This window comes from Anastrepha ludens, chromosome 4 (genome assembly GCF_028408465.1).
Source record: "Anastrepha ludens isolate Willacy chromosome 4, idAnaLude1.1, whole genome shotgun sequence".
NCBI lineage: Eukaryota > Metazoa > Arthropoda > Insecta > Diptera > Tephritidae > Anastrepha > Anastrepha ludens.
In genome coordinates, this window is record NC_071500.1 from 114,497,012 (window position 1) to 114,524,997 (window position 27,986).

General features: G+C 36.3%; 1 protein-coding gene across 1 annotated transcript; it reads right to left on the bottom strand.

Annotated features, from left to right (window-relative positions):
* Nucleotides 1-128: 128 nt before the first annotated feature.
* On the bottom strand, nt 129-20,267 carry LOC128860687 (zinc finger protein sens). The gene is made up of 4 exons (XM_054098346.1): nt 19,263-20,267; nt 17,432-18,630; nt 2,721-2,871; nt 129-1,261 (listed from the first exon to the last, which is right to left on the bottom strand). Exons 1-4 carry the CDS (start codon nt 19,432-19,434, stop codon nt 1,044-1,046), a joined length of 1,740 nt encoding a protein of 579 aa, XP_053954321.1. The 5' UTR covers nt 19,435-20,267; the 3' UTR covers nt 129-1,043.
* Between the last annotated feature and the right edge of the window lie 7,719 nt (nt 20,268-27,986).

Here is a 27,986-nt window from a genome sequence, read left to right on the forward strand (position 1 = left end):
AATGTTTATTTTTTTTCAAAAATATTTATTAAATAAATAAGTTTTAAGTAAGCCAAAATTAATGCGTAACATTAAATTATAAAAACTAAATTAACTAAAACATATAATACAATCTTTTTCTTAGCACATAAATTATAAAATAAAATCATCAAATTGGTATTAGTTCATAAAATTTGAAATTCTAGCGAAATTTTGAATAATGTTTAATTCCAACTTAGAAAACTAAATACATTCTTTGGTTTATTTAGCTGTGACGTCATTAACAAAATTTTGCTTTAACATTAGTATTCTAATTCTTTATGTTGTAGAAGGCCAAATGTTTTTCAAAGGTCCAATTTTTTATAAAACTGTATGTACAATTATGACTATTTCAATAGTCTTCCAATTATTCGAGCAAAATAAATGAGCAAAAATATATAACTAGACAATGGCTGGAAAATAAATAGGTATTCCTCTTAAAGTATTTCCATCCAACGTTAACTTTACTGCTAATTACTTAAACGAAATATCTTACACGCAACACTTAAACAGTTAGAAAATCAAAGGCTTAGAACATTTTATAGACCTATATAATAACACACACTGACACATATTCACTGCTTAAAAATATATTAAAATATTGCCTAAACGCTCAACTTCATCGACTTAACATATATATATGCTATATACATATGTATGTATGTATGTATATTTGTGTGTACAAAACTTTGGCTTAAACGACTTAGTATTTCATCAGACCAACTGGGCCCACACAATACGTGACGTAAGTAAACTAAACTAATTGCGGTTAACTAAGTGTGTGTATGTCTTTATATATAAACACTATTTAAATAACTTCAATAAATATTCTAAGCATACTATGTATGCATGTACGAAATGTTTGCAAATGTGTGCACGAAATATCACTACATTAATGACACTTTCTGATACTTCGAACCCGCACTCGCTTATCCAATCCATAACGGATACCTGTTGCGCGGCATGATCGACAAACTACCAGTCTCGTTATAGTTCTGAGCCTCTTCCGGCCCATAGGCGTGTCTTCAGCAACTACTGCTGCTCACCTCCATTTTCACAGGTGCCAAACTCTCTTCATGACGACTCTCGCGATGACGTCGCAGATCCACTTTGCGTTGAAATGACTGGTCGCAGAGACCACAGCCGAAAGGTTTGTAGCCGGTGTGTTTGCGCATGTGTGTGATGAGATTGGAGCTTTGGCTGAAAGCTTTAAGACAAACGGTGCATTTGTGCGGCTTTTCACCTGCAAAATAGCAGAACAACAAGAATAACGAATTAATCAATAAATTCATGACAAGTTGATAAAAAATAAAATCATTATTTGAACAAAAAATATGGAAGAAGCAAAAGTGGGCTTTCATGGTGCAGCAATTAAAAATATTAATATAATAACTTTGTCGATTTTATATCGCGGAAAATTGGTTCGGGAAGACCTTTAGATACAAAAATAAATACAAACACTGATAAACATATGCACATACATATTTGCATGCATGTCCCTTATTGGTCTATGAAGGGTGGCCGGTGCAACAAATGATTTTACACTTGTGCAACAAAATCACGCAATTAGTAAAATTAAATCAGATAACACTGGTATGCATTAATACATATCCACATATGTACATATGTGTGTGTGCGTGTCGTTGTATGTGTGCATATGCGTCCAAATGCATGGCCGAGTGATTTAATTGTTAGCAAAGTGTCGACAATATTGTTCGCTCGAGTGGCACGTGACCCGCGCTTTGCCATGAAAGAACTGAGGGTGACCCTGTCAGGTTCTTAGTTCCCAGTGCAGTAGAGCAATAGCGCAAAAGTGCAGCGTTACAAGGTGTGAGCTAGTGTGAGTTGGTCTTGTACTTTGTCTTGCTATAAATTCTGTGACAAACTTTACAATGCATACGGCGAGAACAAATTCGCAGAAAAAAGTTCCGTTATTTTTGCTTTCGTTCGTATTGAAGAACAGAACATGGCCTGTCGAAGACCTCACAGAAATTTGGAGAGTCTCAAACAATCTTTGGTTCGAGCAGCGGAGTCAATATCCATGGAAACTGTGCGTGTTGCAATAGCTGAGTGGCCCAATCGTTTTAAGGCCTGAGTAAAAGCACGTGGTGACCATTTCGAATGAAAATTTAATTTGTTTTTAAATATTTACATGATTAAGTAAAACTAACTTCATTAAAAAAAGTATCACATGTAATTTCATATCTATAACAGACTTAACCTGTACTAGAACTTATGGCAGGACTATGTATATGTTTTATCCTCTACAGCTAAACATTAAACATATTTGCTTTAACACCCTGTTTATGCAATTGTCCACTCAATAAACCTGATTGTTTTGCAACTAATGACTGATAGATTGCGGCGATAAAAACAAACTTTATACAATCACTTTTACAGGCCATATGTTCCAGTCTTCTTGGAGGGTTTGTTGAGTGCCAATTTTGAAAAACGATGCTAGCGCTTTTTAAAATGACGACAATTGCAAAGACAGAGAATTTCTTCCAAGATACCCTCATTACTACTACTGCTATACTAACTGTATAATTATTTGAAAGAAATTTCTAGAGTGGGCTTAAGCGATTACTGTAAAGTCACTTACAAATTTCTTTAAAATTACAGTTTTTGGCGGCAGGCGTTTGGATTTATAGATGCACGATGCGGGGCATGCATTTGAACAGGGCATGTGCACTTCAACTCACCTGTATGTATGTATGTGTGTTTCTTCATATCGGATTTTTGGTGGAATCGCTTGCCGCAATACTGGCAGGGATATGGCCGAGTGTCGCTGTGTATTAGTAAATGTGTAGACAGAGTCGATGAACGCTTAAAGGATTTGCCACATTGTTTGCACTGTAAAAAACATAAAAGAAAACGGTTCCATTAATAAGCACTAAATATAATGATAATATCCATAGCAATAAACTTGATAAGCTAAATATAGAAGTACTAGTAGAAACTATCTATACCTAACTAAATGTACGTATTTACTTGTACTTTAATAAAAATAACCTATGCAAATGTTTTGATCGAAATAAAATAACAAATAAAATAAAGAAAAACACTGTGCTACAACCAATTTGTACTTTTAAGATGACGTAGTAGACATTTTAGATATAATCGAAAAACCTCGTTTCGAATTTTCCGTATACCCCCAAATACTTTATTTATTGCTGAAAAACTGGTTTTTCGGTAGCCGTTGCATCGAAAGACCGATAATTTCGCTCTTTTTTGACCAATTTAAGATTTTGAGATGGTTTATAAAGTGGAAGGTTTATGCCTTTCATTAAAAAATTACTGAGCTAATCAGAGCTTAAACCTCATCTGTATACAACCCTATTTAACTTTTAAATCGGTCGAAAAGTTTTTAATGCAGCAAATACCGAAAAATCGGTATTTGTTTTAATAAATATGCATTTTGGGAGTTTATGGAGAATTTGAAACATGGTTTTGTATTGTACGCGACCAGATGTACAAAGTCTACTATGCCGTTTTGAAAGTAGCCGGCCTTTTTAACACACTTTTATTAGCTCGGGTTGTATGTATGTATGTATGTATGTATGTAACGGAATCTTTGAGCTTAATTTTCACTGGCTTCTAAAAATCTGATCGACTTGAAATTTTGTACACCTATCAAGGGCCGATGACAATGCAATAATTTGATAAAAGTTTTCCATTATCCTTATTAGGATTGCCAGGATTAATATTTTCTTTTTTTTTACTGTGGGCAAAAAGTAAGGTGAATTTGGTTGTAAAATGAAAAATCTTTATTTAGGCTCCCTCCACGAAATAAGTTCTTCATCCCGATTACTTCTTTATCACGGCCGATAACTGCATAGCTTTAGACTCACAGTCGATAAGAAAGGAATTAAATATAACACGGATATATCGAATCATTTATTCACTGACTGCAACGATAACAATAATTTTCATTCATAATAAAAAATAGTTTAAAAAAAAAACTAAAAAACACGCTTTTTTGCTAATCGAACTAAAAAGTAGAAAATAAAAAATAGTTTAAAAAAACTAAAAAACACGTTTTTATTGCTAACCGAACTAAAAAGTAGAAAATAAATTTTAATGACAAAGGGACCTATAATGAAGTAATAGCAAATCGAACGATCAGTCATAGTCAACTACCTCAGAACAGAATTATAACAAAAATTAAGATACAAATAGAATAATTCAAATTAGAGTTAAAAGCGTGGGATGCATTTTGCTTCACTTTCATAACCTTCTGTACATAGGTAGTTGCCAATAGAATGATTGTAATATTTACTATATAAAGCATCCCACGCTTTTAACTCTAATTTGAATTATTCTATTTGTATCTTAATTTTTGTTATAATTCTGTTCTGAGGTAGTTGACTATGACTGATCGTTCGATTTGCTATTACTTCATTATAGGTCCCTTTGTCATTAAAATTTATTTTCTACTTTTTAGTTCGATTAGCAATAAAAGCGTGTTTTTTAGTTTTTTTAAACTATTTTTTATTTATTTTGTAGCACCGTGTAATTATCCCAATTTACACAAAAACATACTAAATTAGACGAATTAGTAAATAAAATAACAAATCTCTTAAGGAAATTTTTAAACCCAGACACACTGGCCAATATTTACTGCAGCTAAATAAACACCTGGATCGACGATACTCACACTTTGAAAGCCAGTAGGAAAGTACCAGGTCGGTTAGAAAAGTATCCCACTTTGTGTTTTATTTCTAACACCTGACAAATTTTAATTACGTGCGCTTGAAAAGGGTGGTTAAATTTCAAGGGCCGATGTTGAATGTGAACCACACCTAAACGTCAACGACACCGTTGGACCTCTTTCTTTGAGGTTATTTGAAAGAAAAGGTGTACGTCGATAAGCCAGCAACAATTCAAGAGCTAAAGGATGAGATATTTCGGCACGCTAACGGCATAGAACCTCAATTATGCCTCAGCGCCATCGAAAATTTGGACCATCGGATGGAGGTGTGCCGCCGAGGCCCCGCGGCGACCATTTGGCCGATATTTTGTTCCATACGTAATTGAGCCATACCAATATTATCATAATGAAGAGAAATGACAGTAATTTCCTAAAAACATTGTATTTTATTCAAAATCAACACCGGCCCTTGGAACTTAACCACCCTTTATAAGCAGACCTGTAACCTTCCTGCACATGTGAGAATTTTTTCCCGCCTGTCGCTAGCGTCAGTTGCTGTCAAGCAGTGTGAATGGTATTTATTGCTCTCGTCGGTTTTTGAATACTTCTTGGTGATTTGTGTCGACTGCATTTTGGTTTCCGGGTCGTACCCATACACCCAGGACTCATCACCAGTGATAATGGTGTTCATGAAGTCCGGATCACTGTTTATGGATGTTATGGAATTTGATGCAGTAACGCTGCTCCAATCGTTCCGTCATTTTGCTTGTATTCAAAAACCGACGAGAGCAATAAACATTTCACACTGCTTGACAGCACCTGACGCTAGCGACAGGCGGGAAAAAATTCACACACGTACAGGAAGCTTACAGGTCTGCTTATGCAAGCGCGCGTAATTCAAATTTGTCAAGTGTTAGAAATAAAAAACAAAGTCGGATACTTTTCTAACAGACCTCGTATGTAGGCAAATAAAGGAAGAGTTGGCACAAAAAAGCTCGCTGCTAGAAATTTCATAAGATAACTTTGGCAATACCAGTATGAACTAGCATATGAAACGATAACATTGTTTACGCTAAAGGAAGTATGTCAGATATAGGCATATATGTATGTACATATGTATGTATGTACATGTTTACATATAAATAACAAATAAGTTTGTACATATATATTCCGAATACATACGTAGCCGAATGGTTGGCGACTGAGTAACATTCGGAAGTGCTCGGGTTCGAGTGTCCGGGCATGAAACAACAAATGATAGAACAAGTTTTTTCTAACAGCGGTCGCCTCTCGGCTGGCATTGGCAAATCGCCGAGCGTATTTCTGCCATGAAAAAGCTCCTCATAGAAAAAACCATCTGTCATTCGGAGTCGGCGTAAAACTGTAGGCCCCTCCATTTTGTGGAAAAACATATAGATGCACACCACAAACAGAAGGAGGAGCTCGGCCAAAATACCCAGAAAGGGTATATGCATATAAACGTTTTTCAGAAGTGATTCGGAGTAGAGGCTTCAATTTAGTCGATTTGTCCATGGTCGTTATTTTTTCCATGAGCTTGAAAATTGAGATTTTTATGGTAAATGAACGGAAGAGGCACAGAAGTCCGACTGGCTTGTATGAAAAGGAAATTTGAATATTCTACATAATATAATAATTATGTATGTATGTATGTAAGTACGTATTGAATATTTTTTCGAATATAATATATTTCTGGTTAAAAAAAATAAAAACAAAAATTGGCCGGACACTTCTGCTGGGTGTATTGCATATATGCTAGACAATTTTTGGTTTACTTTTCCAGAAATATGCAAAAAGACTCTAAAGAAATTAATGATGCTGCCCACTTTCTATATAATTGAAACTTAAAATCTGTAAACGTTTGTATATAATTTTCTCCAATGCCGTTTAAATTTTGTAATATTCAAGTATGGTTACGTATTTGCAATAAATCTCAAACCTAATAGTAACTTATTTTCATTAGTCCGACATGCTCATGAGCGAGTTTCAGCAGTTTTCAATTTCCGGTACTTATGTAGTTCAAAAGGACTAGCATGAATCAGTTCAGAAAAATGTCTTGTCGTTCTTGCTCGGAAGGGCTTGCATCGATTTATCACAAAAATATTTTCCACCTTATGAAGGTTGACTGAAACTTATTCACTTTAGGTTTGGTTTTGAATATATAAATTATTAGATGAGTATTCTATAGCTGAGGGGTTTTAGATGACACCAATGCAAAGTCTCTTTTTTCGCAAATACAACATTCACAGCCTTGCTTCGCTTGCGCGGAAGGTGGTACGCGCTTTGAGTTTCGTCGAGACTGGTAGACAACGTTTAATATGTTGCAAACTATATATATTTATATGTAGTTATACAACTTAAACGCCATTGCCTGATTTTATTATTTGCATTCTTTTTTTGTTTCAACAATTATAAGCGCATCGCTTTTTTATTTCCGTTTGAAATCATGTGGATGATTTTCCGTGAATCCACAATGTTTTTGTTCGAGCTGCAATGCGTTCGTATGAAACAGCTATGCAAATACGAGTGCATAGACAAATAACGAATGAAGCAGCAATACCAAATCACATAAAAACTATTTGCTGGAATTTAGATGTCTAGAAAAATACTCAAAGTGAGCAGGATGGGTTGGGAAGGGAAATACAGCTTTTTGAAAAGATTGCGCTTAATTGTAGGATTGTTTGCGTCTAACAACCTAGGTTTGATGTGTTTTGTACGATTTAACTTTTTCTCAACGAAAATGAACTTTTTATGGCAAACGACAAGTGCAATCAAATACAGCTGTGCTAATTTTATAAAATGAAGCAAGAAAAGATCAACTGAAATCGTATGGTTGTATAGCAAAGCGTAAATAACTCAGAATTGTATAAAGTCGACTTTGTTTTTGTTTGCGAAGTAAAACAAATCCACAGAAAAGTGCGCAATTAGAACAGATCTCTTTATTCAATTCTTTGATTTAAATAGAAAAGTGCTTAATGATTTTTCTTGTTAAGTTTTACTCGTTGTGAAATTTCTCGATTTGCTAAGGGGATGTAGCTTAAATTTATAGCGATTTACTATTCGTAATGGTATAATGGGTGAAATTAGTGAGTAATTTAATGAGAGTACTTTTATTAAGCGTTTTGGCTAATAATCTTTAGTTTTCTATAAAGACCTTTGCTGAAAAAAAAGAAACAAAACGGAATCAGTAAAAAGTGATCAAATGAGCATTTTCGGCTTTATAGCCTGAATTTTGTGGTATTTAGCGGCTACAAATAATTTCAGGCGTACAGCGACCCTGTCCACAACTTGCGTACGACTTTTTCCGGTAAGCTATCAATCAAAGCTACTTTATCAGCATTGACCTTACAAAAAAGAGTCCATAGCAGTAAAATCAAACAATTATATCACTGACGGCCAAGTGACAGGCCCTTTTCCAGAAGAGAGCGCTCAGCCACCAAAACCTCATCTTAGTACAGAAATAGTTCGGCGCGCTGAATTACAAGTACAAATTGCATTAATTTGCTGAAAAAATCCATCATCTCTACGATTGGTATTGGCGTGAGTAGTCAAAAAGTCGTTATTTGCCAGTAGAGTCCAAAATAGCTCTAATTTGTTTTTTTTTAATTTTAGCTCTAAATTCAGTTTTGAAAAAGTATTAGGCAATGATACATCCGGTATGTTTTTTGGTGCGACTCCGTAGTTTATGAGCCACTTGTGGATTAGTGACAATTTTACTGAATGGAGTCTTAAGGAAGCAGAGTTAAACGTTTTAGAAAAATTGTTTAATCAACATTAACATTCAAAATGAGTTGAGAGTTTACTCAAAAGAAATTTAAAATATTAATTTAAGGAAAAAGGAATCCATTATTTTCTCGGTAGATGGCTGTAGTGATCGACATCTCGTAAGGTATCGATCAAACAATTTAAAGTTTATGCTCGTCGTCAATATGACACACTATTCACACTAAAAATATTACTTTGCTGTTTTTTGTTTGCTTTATTCATGGAAGTCAACAAAGAGAAAATTCAGGACATTTTATGGTTTTTCTTTGATAAAGGCGAAAAAGCAAGCCAAGTCGCTGAAATTGTGAATGGTGTTCATGTTGTCGATACTGTAATAGCTAATTACGTGCAATTTGGATTTCGCCGATGACGTTTAGACAATTTTGATGTTTAAAAAATGTCGATAATCTCGAAAATGTCGATAATGTCACAGAAATAATCGAAGTTGACCGACATGTTAGTAGTCGTAGCATCGGCCAGGAGCTAAAGTTCCAAACAAAAATTTTACGCAAAAATAATTGATTTATTTTTCCGCAAACTACTTACTTTGACTTGGAGAAATAGTTACCTATTATGTTTTAGTTGAGAAAAGTATTTGTGTCTTCGTAAAGACATTTCCTGTTACATGGGTTTTGAAATTATTGAAATGTTTTTTTTAAATTTTGGCTAAAATGCTCAAATATGTACACCTGACCAATAGCCACAAACTCGAAAATATTAAGAGTATTTACACCAGCTTGTTGGTGTTGGAGTTCGTCTTTCGGTAGATTTTTAGATTTGGTGAATTTTGTGTTTGTAAAGTACGAAGAACCGCACGACGACTTTTGCCGAGCAACGAATCAAAATAATTAGCTATTAAAATGTAAAAAAATCCGAATTCTTCGCCTTTACAACACTTTGTTAGTTTTTCTATGTCTATGAACTTATTAATGTCTCTTTGTTTCCCAATAAAAATCAATATTTGTTCTTAAGACATTTTTTAATGAAACAAAAAGACTTTTCATCACGCCTCTCTGTATTACATACTCGTATGTACATATGTAGAAAGGCATAATGGAATTTACTCGAAATGATCGTGTCGGGATATCACACAGTGAACGCATGAAAAATCAGGCACAAACTCAAATGTTTAAACAGTTTGCCGTACCATATGTGGGCAAAAGAGTTGAATGCGACCACTTGAAGGTGTTGCTCGGTCAGGAGGGATTACGGCAGACAGTTTTTTAAATGTTGTAAAAATACGCCAAAAGATTAATTACTGTTCTTACAAATAGATGTACACATTCATATGCTCAGATATGTTTGTTGTTAGTAGTCTTTGCTTTAGTTGACATCAGTTGCCAGTAGCTTGACACAAGTGTTTGCTACATTTACCAATTTATGTGAGTGCGTACTATGGCTGCTGCAATGCGCGTGTAGCATGATTGTTTGCTTATAGAACGTATCGGAGCGGGATTTTCCAAGAATAAGCCTAAGACTAGTGTTGGTATCTTCAGAGTACGCGCATACGTTTACTTGAGTAGTTACATATTTTTGGTATTGAAACATACGCCTGAGCGAGAATAGGTTTTGGTTGCTGTACGCATGTTGTTGACACACGGTGTGTCGCTGATGCTGACGCTTGTCACATAGCGCACCTCTTCCGCTACCTATATAGGCCTACATACGTACATATTTGGGCTTATACTTATTGCCTATGAGGTTTCGACTGTAGCACGAACTTATTTATGACTTATTAAACAAGTGTCTCCTTTGTATTTCCGTCAGCGTTATTATTGCCGATCGCACTGATGCTGTTGTTGGAATCTGTGAGTGACTTGTAAACAATATAACTGTTTAGCTAATTAGCCACCATTGTTGCGACAACACGCAGGCGTTTGCAATATGCAGATGCGATCTGCGCTCAGCCAGGGGTTAGGAAGTGAAATCGGAAGTATGATTCGCCAACGGATGCTGGTATGCATCTAAATGAGTTGGGGAAGACCGACGATTTTCGTTTATTTCTATTTTTATTTTTATTTTTGGGTGAAAAAGGTGTGTCGAAGTGATTCAAAAAAGAAAATGTCCAACTGACTCAGCGAAGGTGTCTCAAAAATTTGTAAGCTAAATATATTGAGATGACATGCGCGAATGTCTTGGCAGCAGTGTAATCAACTGGATTATTATTGTTATTACTGCTCTCCGATCTTAAGATCTAATGTGTCTCAAGCAACTGGATAAAATCATGAGATTTATTTAAGAAAAAAGTGTGCCAGCCATAAGGCACACTTTCGAGTTGAGTAACCTAAGAAAGGAATATTTTTTATCTGTTCCCTTCGATTGCCACCCATTGTCCACTGTAACAACAGATGTAAAAATTTGTTATTCGAAAAAATAACAAACAAAAAATAACAACAAAAAAAAAACAAAAATAAAAAAATGCGCGCAGCCGATGTACATTGTCAACATACATACTTATATAAGTATGTTCAAACATGTTTTTCGCTCCCAATAAAAATCCTCATAACGCTTCGCCGAAATGGTCAAAAAAGCGTAGTACATACATACATACATTAAATCCCGCACGACCATCTGCTGCTCCTTGAAAGTGCAGTAAGCGAAAGGTGTATGTGTTACGAGAAAGCGAAAGAGTGCGAGGAAGTAAAAAAAAGAAAGAGTGCACGCATGCTTTTGGAAGGACGAAACCCTTCAAGCATATCAGGTTACAACAAAAGCGTTATGGCTAACGATATTGACAGTTCCAATATAATTTATAGGATAAGAAAAAAATTTAAGAAAACGCGTTGATAACTCAAACAATAATTGCAATTTGATACCATGAATTGCCTGTAGGTGATCATACGTGCTAAACGTCACTGATCACTTAACGGTCGTGCGCCTGGCCATCTTGAAAATAATGTTTAATCGAAGGTGAAAACATTCTAGGTGTTTAATGAGTGCTACATGTGGGTAATCGGTGAGTGTGTGTATAAGTTTTTTTATTTCCGTTGGATCATAAAGCAATAAGAACAGAAACGTATATTCGAGATAAGTACAAATGTCAGTAGCGCGAAAATTTTTAATGCCTTTGGTAAGCATAAAAATAGTATTAATAAAATTGTATAGGGTTTTTCAGTAAGAGCGCTTCAACTTTTGAACTTTTTTGAATAAAACACAAACGGTTTGACTTTTTTAACAAATTTTTTTTTATTATCGAGTTTGAACATATACATTTAAGTATGAAATTCGATTTCTTTTGCATGACCACCGCGTGCACGTTTTACGAAGTCCAATCGTTGAACCCAATTTTCGACCACTCTTTTGCATAAATCGGCCGAAATTCCAGCAATTTTGCGTTCAATATTGGCTCTGAGCTCACAAATCGTCGCCGGCTTGTTACTGTAGACCAATGACTTCACATAACCCCAAAACGGGACGGCTTGTTAAATGGACCGTAAAATGGCCGTAATGCTCTTAAAGTAGCAGCAACAGAACGATTATTTTCATAAAAAATTTGCACGATTTGCAATCGTTGCTCAAGTTTGTAGCGTTCCATGATGAAATGTATACTAATGAAGTTTACAAATGACAAGCGAAAATATTGCGTCGTTCGCCCTCCCTATCGGAAAAAAGTTGAAGCGCACCTATTGAATAACCCTATCTGTTCTCGCTTTTATGATCCCATCCACCCACATAAGTCGCACTCGTCTCCTTTCGTTTTAAGTGCAGACACCTTTCGCCCTCTGTTTTTCATGTAAACTGTATCAGTTGCCTTTATCTACTCACATATACATACATAGTAGTCGATAGTGTCAATCAATCGCTTTTCCTGGACACTATGTACGGTTATGCAAATAATTTCAATATGACTCCTTTTGCTTTGACACTCAGCGCTGTCAAAGTCGTAACATTTACCAATCATAATTAGTACAAATAAATAATTAAGACAGGAATTTACCAAAACAAATACAGTGAACGCTGATGGGTAAATAAATGCACACAACTAAGCGTCTTTTGAGCGCAAGGAAAGGTTGGAGGGTGTAAATTGTACCGACACGCAAGCGAACAAATTAAGCAAATTGAAAATTAACATAAAACTCAAGCACTGCAAGGCTCATAAAATATCATCAAACTGCAAATAGACGCATAAATGAAAGGAATGAAATCAAGCAATCACACAATCGAAATTACGCGAAGTAATTGAATAAACGCTGAAATGAACTCTTTCTCGTTCATGTGAATCAGGTTGTGAATCCGATTCCAATCAATACAAGCAGGCAAAGGTATCGTCCATATTACAAATATTTGTTCGGGCAGCAGAAGCCAAATCCTCTAACTATCATTAGAATAATAGATAGTTGCATTTGATTAGAGCAATCAGTATGCGAGCCTAGCAAAAATGCCCCAAATCCTTCAAGTAAGTTTCGTTTTTTTTAATTAAATTGTTTTTATGTTTTCGATCAATGCACGAAATCACTTTCGTATTCGTTTAATTGTTTAATATCGTGACACAAATCGTAGGAAGCGTCTACCAACATAAACTGTTTGTAAAGTAAGTACATATTTCTCCGATAACCAAAACAAAAAAGCAAATGATCAACCGCGATATTGGCATATTGAAAAGTAATTGGAGCGAAGTCATACGAGGGCGAATCAATAAGTCTCTGAAAATTTGGACAGACAACGTAGCCACCTCAAATCAAACATTTCCCAACAATTTTCACAAGAACGCGTTGTAATATTCGCGCTGACAGTTTTGGTGTGACATCCCTTTGAAGGTTTGTTAAACTGATTAAAATTAATTAAACAAAATTTTTAGGTGAGAAAACCAAACAAAAATCTTAAAAATATTATGAGAACTCTTCACTATTGATTGCTTTATTGCTATTTGCAATCCGGGTCATCACACCAGAAATGGTCGACAAACTCCACTTTATGATATTAGACGACCTGGCAGAGAAGGTGTGTGAACTTGAAGAGTTAATGATCGTGAGCAAGCGATTTCTAAAATATTTGGATATAAAAAAGCTAAATATCAGTTGGATCCAATTTTTCTATAAATTTAGTCACTTTAACTATTTTATGTTTGTAAGTACATAGGAAGAGAATTGGGTCAAATATAGCGGTCATCGAGTTCGCGTAATCGCATTAAAAAATGTAGAAACGTTGACTAAAGGATAACGAGCTAGAGACAGACTCTGTTGGAAACTAAATTTTTTGAATAAATATTTTTTTTTACCCTGGAATGTCATTCTTGTTCCTTTAGATTAAGAGGGACTTATACATACATTTTATTTTTATGTTTAGTAAATGATGGACATGAGTCCACTTGAAAACAAAAACGCGCGTCGTCATCCTGACGAAGGATAGCGGTACAGAGCGGCCGCCGTTGGTGCCTGGCTACCATTCGGGAGTTCGTAGGCTCAAATCTCCGTGCATCAAACAACAAAATGATAGAAAATGTTTTTTCTAAAGCAGTCGCCCCTCGGCAGGCAATGGCAAAGGTCTTCATAGAAAATCAATTGCCGTTCGGAGTCGGCTTAAAACTGTAGGCCCCTCCATTTATGGAACAACATCAAGACGGCACAAAATAGGAGGAGGAGCTCGGCCAAACACCTAACAGAAGTGTACGTGCAAATTATTTATTTCTTTATTTAGTAAATTTGGGTAAAAAACGCGCGTCACCATTTAGACGAAGGATGGTGAGTGACTTTGTAAACGCCCCTCGTAGATACTTGTATTACGAAATCGTTGCCTTTTAGGCAAATTAATCGACAATTCATAGCCGCAAAGTATAACTGCAATAAATACGCAATATATGGACATACAGACATACATGCCAGTACACCCTGCGAATCGCTCTAAGTGTAAGGGCACCTTGCTGCAGGTACTTCAACTAAGTGTCGCTATGCGTGTTAATTAGTCAATATTTCTGATATTTTTTTAGCCATAATAAATAGCTTAGTTTGTGCCTGTGCTGTCCCATGGGTTATTTGGTGGTCTCAAAGCTGGCGGCAGCCCTTCAAACTAATGATTTACATTTGTTGCTGCATTTTTCGTGCTCAAATAAGTGGGTTAGCTATTCTCCCTAATAAAATCACGCAATTAGTTAATCAAACGCCGTTCCGAAGGATTTTGAAAAGTGAAGTGAAGTGAATGATAATTGAAAGTCGGTTTGTGAGGGAAATTTCCTCCTCTATTCCTCTTTGATTTGTCGTTGTAGAAAAATAAAATTGTATAAATCCTGCGTATTAATATGCCATTGTCAATATAATAAGTACAGTGCACTCGCGGTAACTCGAATAGCCGCTAAGTCGAACGACGTGCTAACTCGAACACATTTTTTTCCCTATTGACTACTTTGTAACTCAAACAATATTAAAAAGCGCTATAACTCGAACAAAAAAACAAATTTATTTGTACACACATTCTTTTCAAACATTTTGTACATACATACATATGTATGTACATACATACATATGTAATAGTATATGTATATAAATTATATGTATGTATACTAGTGTATTGTCCATATGAATATTTCGGCGTTAATATCCCATTAGTTTTCTGGGAACAACATCTTGCATTGACCAAATTGCTTTAAATTTGTCATTTGTAGTGTATCAGTGCACGTGAGTAATGGATCGTAAAAGGTTGAAGTGTTTAACATTAAAAGAGAGGGCTGAAATCCTTAACAAAATTAAACGTGGACGTAGTGTGACTTCTCTAGCGAAGGAATATGGGGTAGCCAAGTCCACCATAAGTCTTATAAAAAAGAAAGATAAGGCAATTTTAAAAGCAGTAAACAACACGTTTTTGGGTCCTGGGAAGAGGAGAACTTTAAAAGCTTCTGAGTTTCCTAAAATGGAAGCCGCTTTATACAAATGGTTTCTGTCCCAAAGAAAAAAGAATTACCCAATAAGTGGACTCATTTTGAAAGAAAAAGTGAAAGCTTTTCATACCCAGTTGTGTGGGGAAAATTCTACATTTTTTGCCAGTGACGGGTGGCTTCAAAACTTTAAGAAACGTTATGGAGTACGTTTGTTAAAAATTTCTGGAGAAAAACTGTCATCACAGCCAGAGCTGGTAGACCCTTTCAAAATGGCTATACAAGAAAAAATAAAGGAAATGGAGATATGTTCCGACCAAATATATAACGCCGACGAGTCCGGATTGTACTGGAAACTTCTTCCTGAGAAAACTTATGTTTCGTTGTCGGAAAAACAAGCACCGGGAAGAAAGTCTGAAAAGCAGCGTTTTACATTTATGGCATGCACTAACGCTACCGGCAACCATAAGCTTAAACTTCTCGTTATTGGCAAAGCAAGAAATCCTCGTGTTTTCAAAAATTTTAACTGTCCGGTGGAGTACAAAAATTCCAAATCAGCCTTGATGACTTCGGCGATTTTCAAAGACTGGTTTCATAATTCGTTCGTGCCGCAGGTAAAATCCAGATTCATTAAAACAATTTTTTTAACCAAGTTAAATGATTTTAATATTTAGGTAAGAAAATATTTGAAAGATGGGGGACTACCTGAGAAGGCTCTTCATCTAATTGATAATGGCCCATCACATCCCAACGAAATCGAATTAAAGTCCGAGGATGGTTTAATTTTAACTATGTTTATGCCGCCGAATGTGACACCATTGATCCAGCCAATGGACCAAAATGTAATTCGTATAACGAAACTATACTACAGAAATTTTCTACTGGCTTCCATTTTCAACAATAATTGCGATATAACCGAATCTATGAAAAAAATTAATTTAAGAGACTCAGTAACTTTCTTAGATGCAGCTTGGAGTCGGTTAGAAAAGGAAACTGTATCCAAATGTTGGAAAAACATTTTGAGTTTTGCCAACTTAGGCCACTCTGATGAAGATAATATTCCATTGAGCATTTAAAAAAAACAAGACTCTCTTCTTAATAAGTTTAACAATTTAGCCCCACAGGACTGGAATATATGTTTTAAAACTTTGACTTCTTTATGAAAAACATAATTTACAGGTCGAATTTACGCTTCATGATGTTAACAAATGGAATGATGGTGCCGAATTTACCGACACAGAAGTAATAATTGAAACTAGTGATTCTGAGTCTGAGTTTAACAACACAACTGAGACATGTGAGCGGATATCATCAGAGGAGGCAGTTAGCTCTATCAATAAGGTAATTCAGTGGGCCACAACTGAACAAGTAAGCCCCGCAAAGGTTAACACTCTTCAATTGCTGCGTGAAAAAGCCATATTCAACATTGCTGCAGGCAAGAAAAGACAAACACACATTACAACTTTCTTTTCGGCCTAACTTTTCTGTTAAAGCTGACTTTTTTGTGTAACTGACACAAAGACTGCGAAATATTTGATATGAAAATAAATAAATAAATTTAATTGAAAAAAATCGATATCGATGACTGTTTTTTTAACATAGCACACTCAATTGATAAGTCGAACAAATTCGATAAATAGAACAGCGCCTGTTTTAATTAGTTCGAGTTATCGCGAGTGCACTGTATTAACAAATTTTCTTAACATCCTTTCGATGCACTTTAAAATTGTTTTCTTTTAGTGTTTAGAAATTTTTCCAGCTACCAGATTGCATACACAATGGTCGGTTCTATGATATCGGACTGATTCGAAGCAAAGGATTCCAAACAAGGACCATCGCTTTGATATCAGGGTTTTTAATCATTTAGCAAATTTCTAAAATAACTACAATCGAAAATTATGTTTAACCTACATTTGCGTACTTCTTTTTTGTTATAAACGATCGGTTCATTCAATTGTCATTCCATATATGTATGCAACTGGACTATCGGGAGGAATGTTAATTTCACTCTCATCTCACACGGCTGACTGTTGCATATCCTTTCACTAACTCTCGCACTCGGCAAACTCCTGAGAATTTCCTTATTTCATTTTAACCTCATTCCTTAATGCTTCATTTTAACCTCTTCATTTAAGCCTCACAGTTTTCTTAAATAAATTTTCGCCACTTACCTGAAAGTTGCGTGTCCCACGCTTCTCCTCGCCTTCGCTGCTGCAACTGTACGAGCGGTGATGAACATCTGCTGTGCTAATGATCGCCGTCGAGTCCGGATGTTGGTGTTGTTGTTGTGCAACATATTGGTGCAACTGCTGTTGCTGTTGCTCGTGCGCGGATACCGAATCATTAGGTGAGTAACGGATCGCATCCTCCGTCATATCCATATCCGCATCTTCTTCTGTTTTCAGTTGTTCCAAGCCGTCATCGTGGCTATCGTAGCTGCCACCCCTTCCCAGGCGACTTGCATTCCTGCTTACCATGGAATTTTCATTGTTGTTGTTTTGCACGAAAGCATCCGCTCGACTCTGCAGTTCCTTCAGATGTGCTTGCAACATTTCAAAATTATTGCCCGTCGCCAGACCGGCCATGAAGGCGGTACGATGCGCGTAGATTTGTTGTTGCGCAGCCACTTCCAACTCCAAATTGGCCGCTTTCAGATCTTGCGCACGGGCTGCAGCTGCCACGGCAGCAGTATTGAATTGCGTGGCCAAAGCTGTAGTGGAGGAGAGTGGCGATTCGAGCGACACATCACCAGACCCCGCGCCAATCGAACGTCGTGGATAGTTGGCGCGACGTTCGTATTTAAATTTACGCACTATTGGATCGATAACATACGTGCCACTATAGTCGACGCTTACTGCGGGCTCGGGCGCTTCCCTTTTCTCGCACATACTTGCCGGTGACCAGATGAGCGAGCTATGCGAGCGCCGTTTTGTCGGTGAACGCTGTTCCTGTTTGTTGATCAAGGTATTCTCGGTGGGATTGGGTACGGTGGTTTTGAGGTTGACGGCTCGCAATGGTGGCGGTGTGCTTGTAATTTGCGCGACAGCATTGGCAGTAACTTGGCCAGCCTCGCTGCTCTCATCTCTTCGTTCGGGGCTGAAGCGCGACAATTTTTTCAAGGACGACGTTTGCTTAAGTGATAGGTTGAGCGGCATATCCTCACCATTGCTGCTATCTTGCAGCGGGGCAACTACATTTTCCTGATCCTTTTCGGGGGTGAGTGTGTAGTCACGATTGTTGGCGAACGACGCGGGAGAGTTGGGAGTTGTAGGAGTGGTGGGTGTGCCAAGCGCTGATGTTGTAGAGGAGAGCAGGAATTGTGGCCATAAGACGCTGGAGTAGAAAAGTGAATTGTATGGAAAGGGAAGATCTGTGGGAGGAAATTGGAACGTAATTCGAGAAATAAATACACGAGAAGAAAATTGGGTAAATTTGAGTACATAAAACGTTATATTTGAAAGAGATTGACAACAGTAATTTTGATAAATGCGATTGAAATAAAATTTACGATAGTTAAAAAAGTTTTTAAAGGTTTAAATTAAGTCACGCGGAGTATGCAACTAATGCAACACTTAAGGTGAATTAATGGCAATAAAGCCGCTGAAGTTATAGTAAAAGCTAGTATAATAAAGGGTCTTTAAATAAGGATTATAATTTTTATATATTGCTCTAGGGTCCATAACCAATAGTTTTTAAGTGTACATTTTCAGCAATGAATTTTCAAGCTATACTTCATCAAACGATATATACTTTTTGTGGCCAATTTGTTAAATAAATTTTGTTTTTCAAAAAACCTTAAAAACTCGTAAAGAGTAATTCTAATTAAATAACGTTTACTGATAAATTAAATTCTTGGTGAGTGATTTAAATAACTTGCTTGTCTAGAGACAACTTTTAAATTAATTTCTTGGGAATTCAAAATTCCCAAACAATTTCACAAACTTCCGATTTTTTCCCCAAAAAAGCTGATCTCGCTGGAAATAACACTCTTTAGCAACTTACTATTTAACTTCTGCGCCGATGCAATAACCGAATTGAAAGTGGACGCATGTTGTATCCAATTCTTCGTGGAGTCAAGATTCACATCAAGTGAAGAATTTGCGAATGTCGCCAACGATGGCGATTGTGTTGGTTTCTGCGAATGCGGTGTGAGCGGAGGCGAAAGGTGATTCATTTTGAATGCCGTGTGTGGAAAAATTTGTATTTTTATTTTTGAGTTTTTTGTTTATATTTCTTGATTTTGACTGTGCCTCCCCTCGAATTTGCACAGCTGCGCGCACAGGTTATGCCTGTACGTTGAGTTGAAATTTTGAATCTCTGATTTAACACAAATTTTATTAACTAACTTTGGAAAACCATAAAATGTTTAATACATTTTTGTATTTTGCGTAAGAGCACTTGTTTAAATATTACAATTCTGCGCTGCGGCTTAAAATAATACACGACATACGTCCCGTCTGTCCTTTCAGCGTGCCAGAAGAAGTTTTTGATTTATGTACTTGAACACTTTTGAACTTTCATGAGCTTTGACTAAATCATTTTATCAAGAATGCACAATTAAAAAAGTTAGAAGGCACTTTGTTATAAAATTCGTATTGGCATTTATTTGTAGTTTTAATCCACTTGAACACACGTCCGTGTTGCACGGTGCTTGGCACCTGACTGAATCTTTCTTCGTTGGCTGCTTACGACCAGACCAGAGCCCAATCGCGTAGTCAGTCATACAGTCTGTTTTAAACTCGGCTGAGAGTTGTGCTGGTATTGGTAAGAATGGATGTTAGCTGGTTGGCTCGTTGACGGTGATTGTGTGCCAGTTGTTGGTCGCTTTCAATGCTGCTGCTGCTGTTGTTGGTGGTGATAATGGTGGTGGTTTTGGCTGTTTCTGTAGGGTTGGCTGTAAAACTATGTATTACGCGCGTGTGTGTGTGCAGTGTGGAGAATAAAACAATCGACGCTCTTGATGGTGGCTTAGCGCTGAAGTGGTTGATTTTCAAGCTTAAAAAATCGTTGCAAAGCAAATTGAAGCACACGACAAAGCAACAACAAAAGCAATCATTCTGCTAGGAATATACTCGTGCAAGTACGAGTATGTAAGTGAGTGAATTGAATCAAAACGCATTGCAGTAGTCTATAAGGGCTGTATATTGTTGGTAAATGCTGTTGTTGTTATTGTTGCATTGCCTTCTGTTATCTGCTGGCGACTGTGCAGTTTGCGTTTTCACCTTTTCATCTCATTTGCGCTCTAATTTGGCTTCGAGCGCGCACTTCTTGGTTGTTGTTTTTCGGCCGCGTCCTGCCGCAAGGGTCACAGCGCACGCACAGTTATCTGACGCACGGTCGCTGATGTACCGGCTTCTTGTTGTTGTTACGTGTATGTATCGCTTGTAATCTTTGTTGTTGCTGATTTTATAGGCAGCACGCGCTTACTACTACTAATTGGTATACAGTTTGGAGAGCCGTTGTATTCGTTATTGTTGCTTCCAGCAGCCACTACGTTTACCGTTCTCATTGTTGTTATTATTATGAACCTTTAATCGTTTGTTACATTGCTTGCAACAACTGACGGCAACGGCTGTTGCTCGCTTTCGTGCAGTTAAGCGTTCGTTTGTCGCTTTTAACCTGGCAAGCAAAGCAAGGCGCGCACCCCCGCTTGATTCCCTATGTCGATTTCCCCGAATTTTGTTGCAATGTTGGGCCTGCAACGAATACATCGATATTTATTTACATGAATACGGGCAAGTATGTGTGGGGATGTGTATATGTGAGTGTGGTTGGCATTCTCGCATTGGTTGCTGACTAAGCGAAACAATTTAAAGTTGATTCAGATCGTTTTATATCAATAGAGTTTGAAAATTTCCTCTGCTTTCCCAATAATGATTAAAAACAATTGCCGCTGCATATTGCTGTTGTTGGTTTTTAGTACTATTTGTTGTTGGAAATACAGTCGAACTTCTCTACAGTGAACTTCCATATAATGAAGCTCTCCTTACAATGAACTGGTTTCGAAGGCACTGCTTTTTCGTTCTACTTTCGGTGTATTTTTGTCTCCTTGTAATGAATTTCTATATAGTGAAGTTTTCTATATAATGAACAAATTTTACAGCTGGAAATTCAAGCGTCCTAAGTTTTTGTCTCCATATAGTGAATTTTTTCAAAAGTTTTCTGTTGCAAAAAATTACAGTTAGATGTGGACAAACTGTAATGAGGGGAATCCCAAAATTGAAACAGAAAGAGCTGAGCTATTACAGTTTTATTCAGTGATTGAAGTTAAAATGACGCATCGAAGCAGCATTTCGCTTGAAAAAAAGTTATTAATGATTAACAAAGTTAATGAAGGAAAGAAAAAAAAAATATATTGCCAATGAATTCGGAGTTCTTCCCAGCACTTTATCAAATATTTTAAAAAATAAGGAAGTGATTTTAAAAAATGCGGAGGATTTGGTAGTAAATACCAAACGCAAAAGACTTCGACCTTGTCATTTTGAGGATATTGACGAAGCAATGCTGAAATGGTTACTCGTTGCACGTGGTAAGAATCTCCCTTTATCTGGACCATTATTGAAGCAAAAGGGCAAAGATTTTGCGAAAGCACTAGGACACCACGAATTTGAGGCAAGTACAGGTTGGTTAGACAAGTTCAAAAGTCGGCATGGCGTTATTCAAAAGACATTATGTGGGGAAAGTGCTGACGCCAACATAGAAAACGGTGATGAATGAGTAACGAACGTCTTACCAAAATTAAATGAAAATTACAACATTAACGACATTTTTAATGCCGACGAGACTGCTTTGTTTTTCAAATGCTTGCCAACTAAAACACTGGCATTCAAAAATGAAAAATGCTTTGGTGGGAAGCAAAGCAAGGAGAGAATAACTGTCCTGGTGGGAAGCAATATGACTGGATCAGAAAAGCTAAAATTGCTGGTAATCGGAAAGGCCAAAAATCCGAGGTGCTTCAAGGGAATAAAATCTTTAGGTGTCGATTATGAGCTTAACAAAAAAGCATGGATAACCAGTGAGATTTTTACGAAATGGATTGTAAAACTCGAGAAAAAATTTTGTGATCAAAACAGAAAGGTGTTGTTTTTTGTTGATAACTGCACTGCCCACCCTAAAGATGTAAGAGACAAGTTGAGAAACATTTATCTCGCTTATTTTCCTCCCAACATGACTTCGTTACTGCAACCAATGGACCAAGGCATTATCTACAACATGAAACAAGATTACAGAAAACGAATTTTAACGAATATATTGACTCAAGTGGATGAGGGAAATTCTGTTATGGCCATAGACTTGCTGCAAGCAGTTCGAAATCTTAGCAATGTATGGAATGTCTATGTTAAACCAGAAACAATTGCCAACTGTTTTAAAAAGGCTGGATTTTCAAAAGATGCTATGCAGATTCCATTTGAGCATTGGGATGAAGAGGACCTTCTTTCAATATCGGATTTGGCTGCTTTACAGTCTTCATTTATATTAAAAAAGTAGCAAATATCGAAGCATCGTTTGATGACTACGTAAATGTTGATAATGGTGTGCAGACTTGGGACAACCCATGCGAAGAAGATATTCTCAACAGCATTTTTGAAAGTCGCGGAGTTCCAGCTGAACCTGGTAAGCATTTATCTTTTTATAGTCAAACGAAAATTTAATATGTAAATATTATTTCAGATAACGATTAACACGATTTGACCGTTGAAGAATTGGCAGAAACTGAGGAGGCATTACCTACGTTGATACAAGCTGCTTCATCCATTAGCGTAATTAGAACCTTTGTGGAAATGAGGAGTGACGTGCCGATTAATGTTTTCAACTCTCTACATGATTTGGAAGCTTTTATTGAAAATGAAAAATGGAAGACTGTAATTCAAACCAAACTCACTGATTATTTTAAATAAAATTACATAAAAAATCAATGTTTCTTTATAATGAAGTTTCTATATAGTGAAGTGATTTTCAGGTCCCGTGCGAATTCACTATATGGAAGTTCGACTGTAATATTTTTTTGGTAAAGACTTTTCTATGTATTGGCGTTTGTCAGTCTTAGCATGCGGTAGTTTGAAGGTAAGTAGTTGGAATGATTTCTTTTTAAATTTTTTTCGCGTATGTGTTAGTAAAATATTTAAAATTTAATTAAAAAATTCATAAGAAAATAAAGTGAATTCCTTTACAAATAAAAAAATGAACAGAGTGATTTTATAAAACCCCTCCAGAATGTTAAGAATGTCAACTCTCTGTATTTCTGTCATCTCTCAGATTTAATTTTAGAGATTTCATGCTAAAACTTTCTTCGTTGTAATTATGGTTTTACAAAACAGGTACGTAGCATGGGACCCAACAGAAATTTTGTTTTTAATTTCAAAATTTGTTGGCATCAGAAGCCCGAACTTTTTTCTGCCGTCTAGGCGCGCCTATCAAAAATTTCATTAAATACAATAGCTTTTCGATATGTGAGTTTAGTTATCCCAAAGTAATATCTTAAAGGCGGCCGGCATAGCTGAATGGGTTGGTGCGTGACTATCATTCAGAAGTGCGTATTTCCGCCATGAAAAAGATTCTCATAAAAAACTATCCGCCGTTCGGAGTTGGCTTTCCAAAAAAAAGCAATCAAGTAGCTGAATTGATTTACTTATTTCAAGTGCATCGCTTTGCTTCTTTCAAAAAGTATTTATACACATTTATATATTCATATATTATATTACTTGATAGCGTTGGTTCTGATCACTGGAAAAAAAGCTTTCGTCTGATTAAGTTTTCTGAGCCAAAAAAGATTTTAACTTTTTTTTAATATTTGTCCAGATGAGTTCAGTACATCTTCATATACCCACGCACATTAAGAGCTAGAAAGTTAAGCATTTTATATGCATACAAAACTCATCTTTTACTCAGAGAACTGTGTGTTTTTGATCATCGCTTTCGAGGCTTGTTATGTCTTTCATCATTTTACCAATTAGGTTTGATGTACTCTGCTTTCGATAGAAAAAAATTCTAAGACTTCGTTATGGCTTTTTTCACTGAAACTCATTTATGGTAGGATAATGATGATCTGACCTAAGTCAAAGATATTTGAAAAGTGACATGTTTTTTTAACATAATCTTTCACAACATTTCTGCCAAACTGATCAACCACTGGGCATTTTAATTTGTAAATGACAACAATTTAAAAAACAAATTCTATGACTTTCCTGAATGGAAAAATTGCTTATCGAGTAGTGGTAAATATTTATATTTGAAAAGGAAACCCAATGCTGAATTTAAAAAGGAGCTAAAAAGGATTTACGGGGTCTCTGCTCCTGCGTTATTAACTATAAAACAGCTGAATTTAAATGAGGCCGTACAAACATTTTTGATGATCCAGATTGTTAGTACTTCAGTTAAACGTGTTCAAAATATTTTAACAATCATTTGGCTATAAAAATCTTTCTATGAGGCGGGTGCCTGGATTGCTCACAACTGACATTATACATCCACGTTTGTTAACTTCAAAAATTCGATGAGTTAAGAGACAAATAGCCTTTTCGTCCACCAAATTCTCCATACTTAGCATCCAGCGATTATTTTCTATTTTTAAATATGAAAAATGGCTTCATAAGCAACACATGATAGAAAAACCTTGGGCTAAGTGTACCGAGCTGAAAGGGGACTACCGAGCGGAAATAAAATACATTTTACGCAAAAAAAGTTGTTTTCTTCTCAAGGCCAGCCAGTTTTCATACAACAGTTGTTCGCACATATTTATTTTATGATAACAAATAGAGTTTTTAGAGTAGAAAGAAATTATAGCGTTGCAGTTCAAAGCATCTCTCTCACTGGTCTCTGAGTGGCAAAAGATCATTAATAGGAGCCTAAAAATATTATTTCAAATTTATTTTAAATTTATTCAACTTAGCATAGATGAATTAGTTGTTTTTTTGCAAACAAAATTTCAATTTAAACAACAACAAAGGGCATAGCTCAATTTGTCTCATCATGGGTTTCTAAAGAAACAAATGAAAGTTTTTTGTAATGAGCGCGCGCTTTTCTTCCAAAAACAGATGCACTTCGATTGCCTATGTTCAAGTATTATCTGCTCAGCTTCGATAGAAACTATTAAACCTTACAAACAGCAAAAATAAATTATTCTAATGAGCTCCACTGTAGGCTTTGAAAAGAAGACACCTGCTCTGCCTGTGTGACTTGAATAGCGAAATGATCATCATTTGAGCTAACAAAATATCTATCGAATGCGTTTGCCTTTGTATGCGCCAGCAATTAAAGGGGAAATTCTAATGATTACAATGGTTATAAAACTAGTCGAATTTATGCGGGTTGTGCACATTTAAACAACTTGTGCTTGTAACGTATTTTTGGTAGCAAAAAAAAAAAAACAAAAAAAATATAAGTAGAGACATTGCATGGCGTAAAAAACACCATCGCGATGAAAAGGATACGCTGCACTTCCGTGACATTTTCGCGCCAGTTTTTCCTTAAGCATGTGCAAGACTATGCATAAGAAAGTGAGTACGAAAATGGCTGGAAGTAGGCTTCGGCGTGAGGAGTTTACATGTTTTCCTTATGCTCAAAGTACATAGTCTGAATAGGGAAGGAAAAGACGAGCTCTAGCCCTCTTAGAGATGGACATGAATATTATACTGGCATTCGTATGCACATACGTGTACATATGTATGTACACATACCAGTATAACTGCAAGTACCTAGCACAAAAAACTAAAATTAGGCGGGTGCCAGACACACTTCCTTGGCGCACTTTCCTTGCCACTTGGCATTTTCCCTACGTCACATACATATTGTATGTACATGCGTATGTATGTATTGTATGTAGAAGGCTCACAGAAGGAAGATGTTGCGCTAGAGCGGTTTTCGTTTTATCACTGGCCGATGTGAAGTGTGCCTGTAATTACAATTTTTTTACAGCCTTATCGGGGCAACTAGTTGGCGGAAAAAGCGCGCGCTCAGTTCCACATGACGGGTCATAGGTATGAACTTTTAGATGCATACGTATATGTGCATGTGCAAACCTATGTGTGCATTTGGGTTATTTATATGCTGAGAGGGTATTTACAGTGTCAAGTCGATGAGGGTGATTGCGGTAAAAACGCAAATTAAATGTAGAAAGTGACTGATGAATGTCAGTGTTAGGGGTTAGGAAGGCTCACTCGCTTGCCAGCGCGTGCGGTAACCTAGGTTGCTTGCGATAAGCTACCATCGTAATTTTTGTAACGGACACACCGTATGCTGTTGCCACCAACACAGTCAAAAATCGGCTTGCTTATAAGTCAAGTAGCAGCTACACAACAGTTCATGACGGAAAGGGTGCTAAAGATGGTAGTCTCTTTAAAATTTTAATCAGAAACTGCTTCAACATTAATCCATTCGCTTTATTCGTATTTGTTTGTTCCCTCTACATTGCTTTTAATTGTTTTTAAAAACAGTTAATGAGAAACATTTGCCTTTTCTACGATTTATGTCACTAAACAAACGTAAATACACCATAGCACTTCCCCGTCATCGTCAACAAACCCATCTAAGCAAAAAACAAAAACTAAAGAGTACCAACAACAACAATCTGTAGACATCGTCGCCGTATGTGGGTAAAATACAAATAAAATTCCATCACACTTTGGATTCAATTGCATTGTCTTCGCGTGCTTGCTCACTTGGCGCGTTTTTTTTATTTATTTTTATTTTTGTTTATTTTACCTTTACTTTTGTTGTTGCGTCTGTGTCTTTTTGGCGCTTTCCGATTGGCTGTCTGGCTTGCATGGTGGGGCGTATACTTCTCACACTTTGTTAGTCAGCCCTGTATTCGTTGATTTGCGTTGTTTTGGTTCGGCTTATTCACCACACCGAAGTACTGGTGTGTGGTAGAGCAAGTTAAGTGTATAATGCGCAGACCTCAGTTTTTTGTAGTAGTTGTGAGTTTTGATTACATTTGGAGACGTATGGGATTTGTTAATTTTGAGAGTGCGGAGAAACAGTTATTAGAAAGATGAAAGAGATTGAGATATAAAATTAAAGCAAAATGGCCAACTTGGACGTTTTTGTTGAAAGCATAAAATGAAAGCTTTTCTTAGAAAGAAGCTGTTAAAATAACCAAAAACAATTTCTTACTTGTTCCTTTTGGCAGTTTGTAGTATAAAGGAAGACCCTCAAGCCTTATCTGCCCGAGATCGCAACCAGTTTTGTAACATAGCCTTTTTCAGCATTGGCAATGTCTTACAGTGAAATCCGCTCCTGTCAACTGACGGTTCATAAGCTAATGCTCTTTATAAATAATGTTCCCTACATTCCGTATAATCCTCAATACACGCAATATGATACTTCTACATTTGCACTGATTTTTATTTGATCGGTCCCATTACACGGTGTGACAAAAAAAAAAAAATTAAATATACTTTTATGGAGACCTAGTACAACTTGTAGGTATAGTAAAACTAAGAAACATGGTATAGGAGAAATTTCCAATACACCCCCAAAATCTCATTTTATGGCCATAAAACCGTTTTTCAGTAGGTTGATGTGAAGAATAACTCCTAACTTCGCCAATTTCCATCCGATTTCGAATTTGTTTTTTTAGTTCGAAAGAACAAAAACAAGTCTTTTTGACAGTGTGTTGACATTTTTTCTGTAATGACAACTGACGAGACTGTAGACGGAAGTATTTGGAATTTTTTTATTTTTTCTCTGTTTTTTCAACTTTGACATAATTTTTACGATAGTATCCGA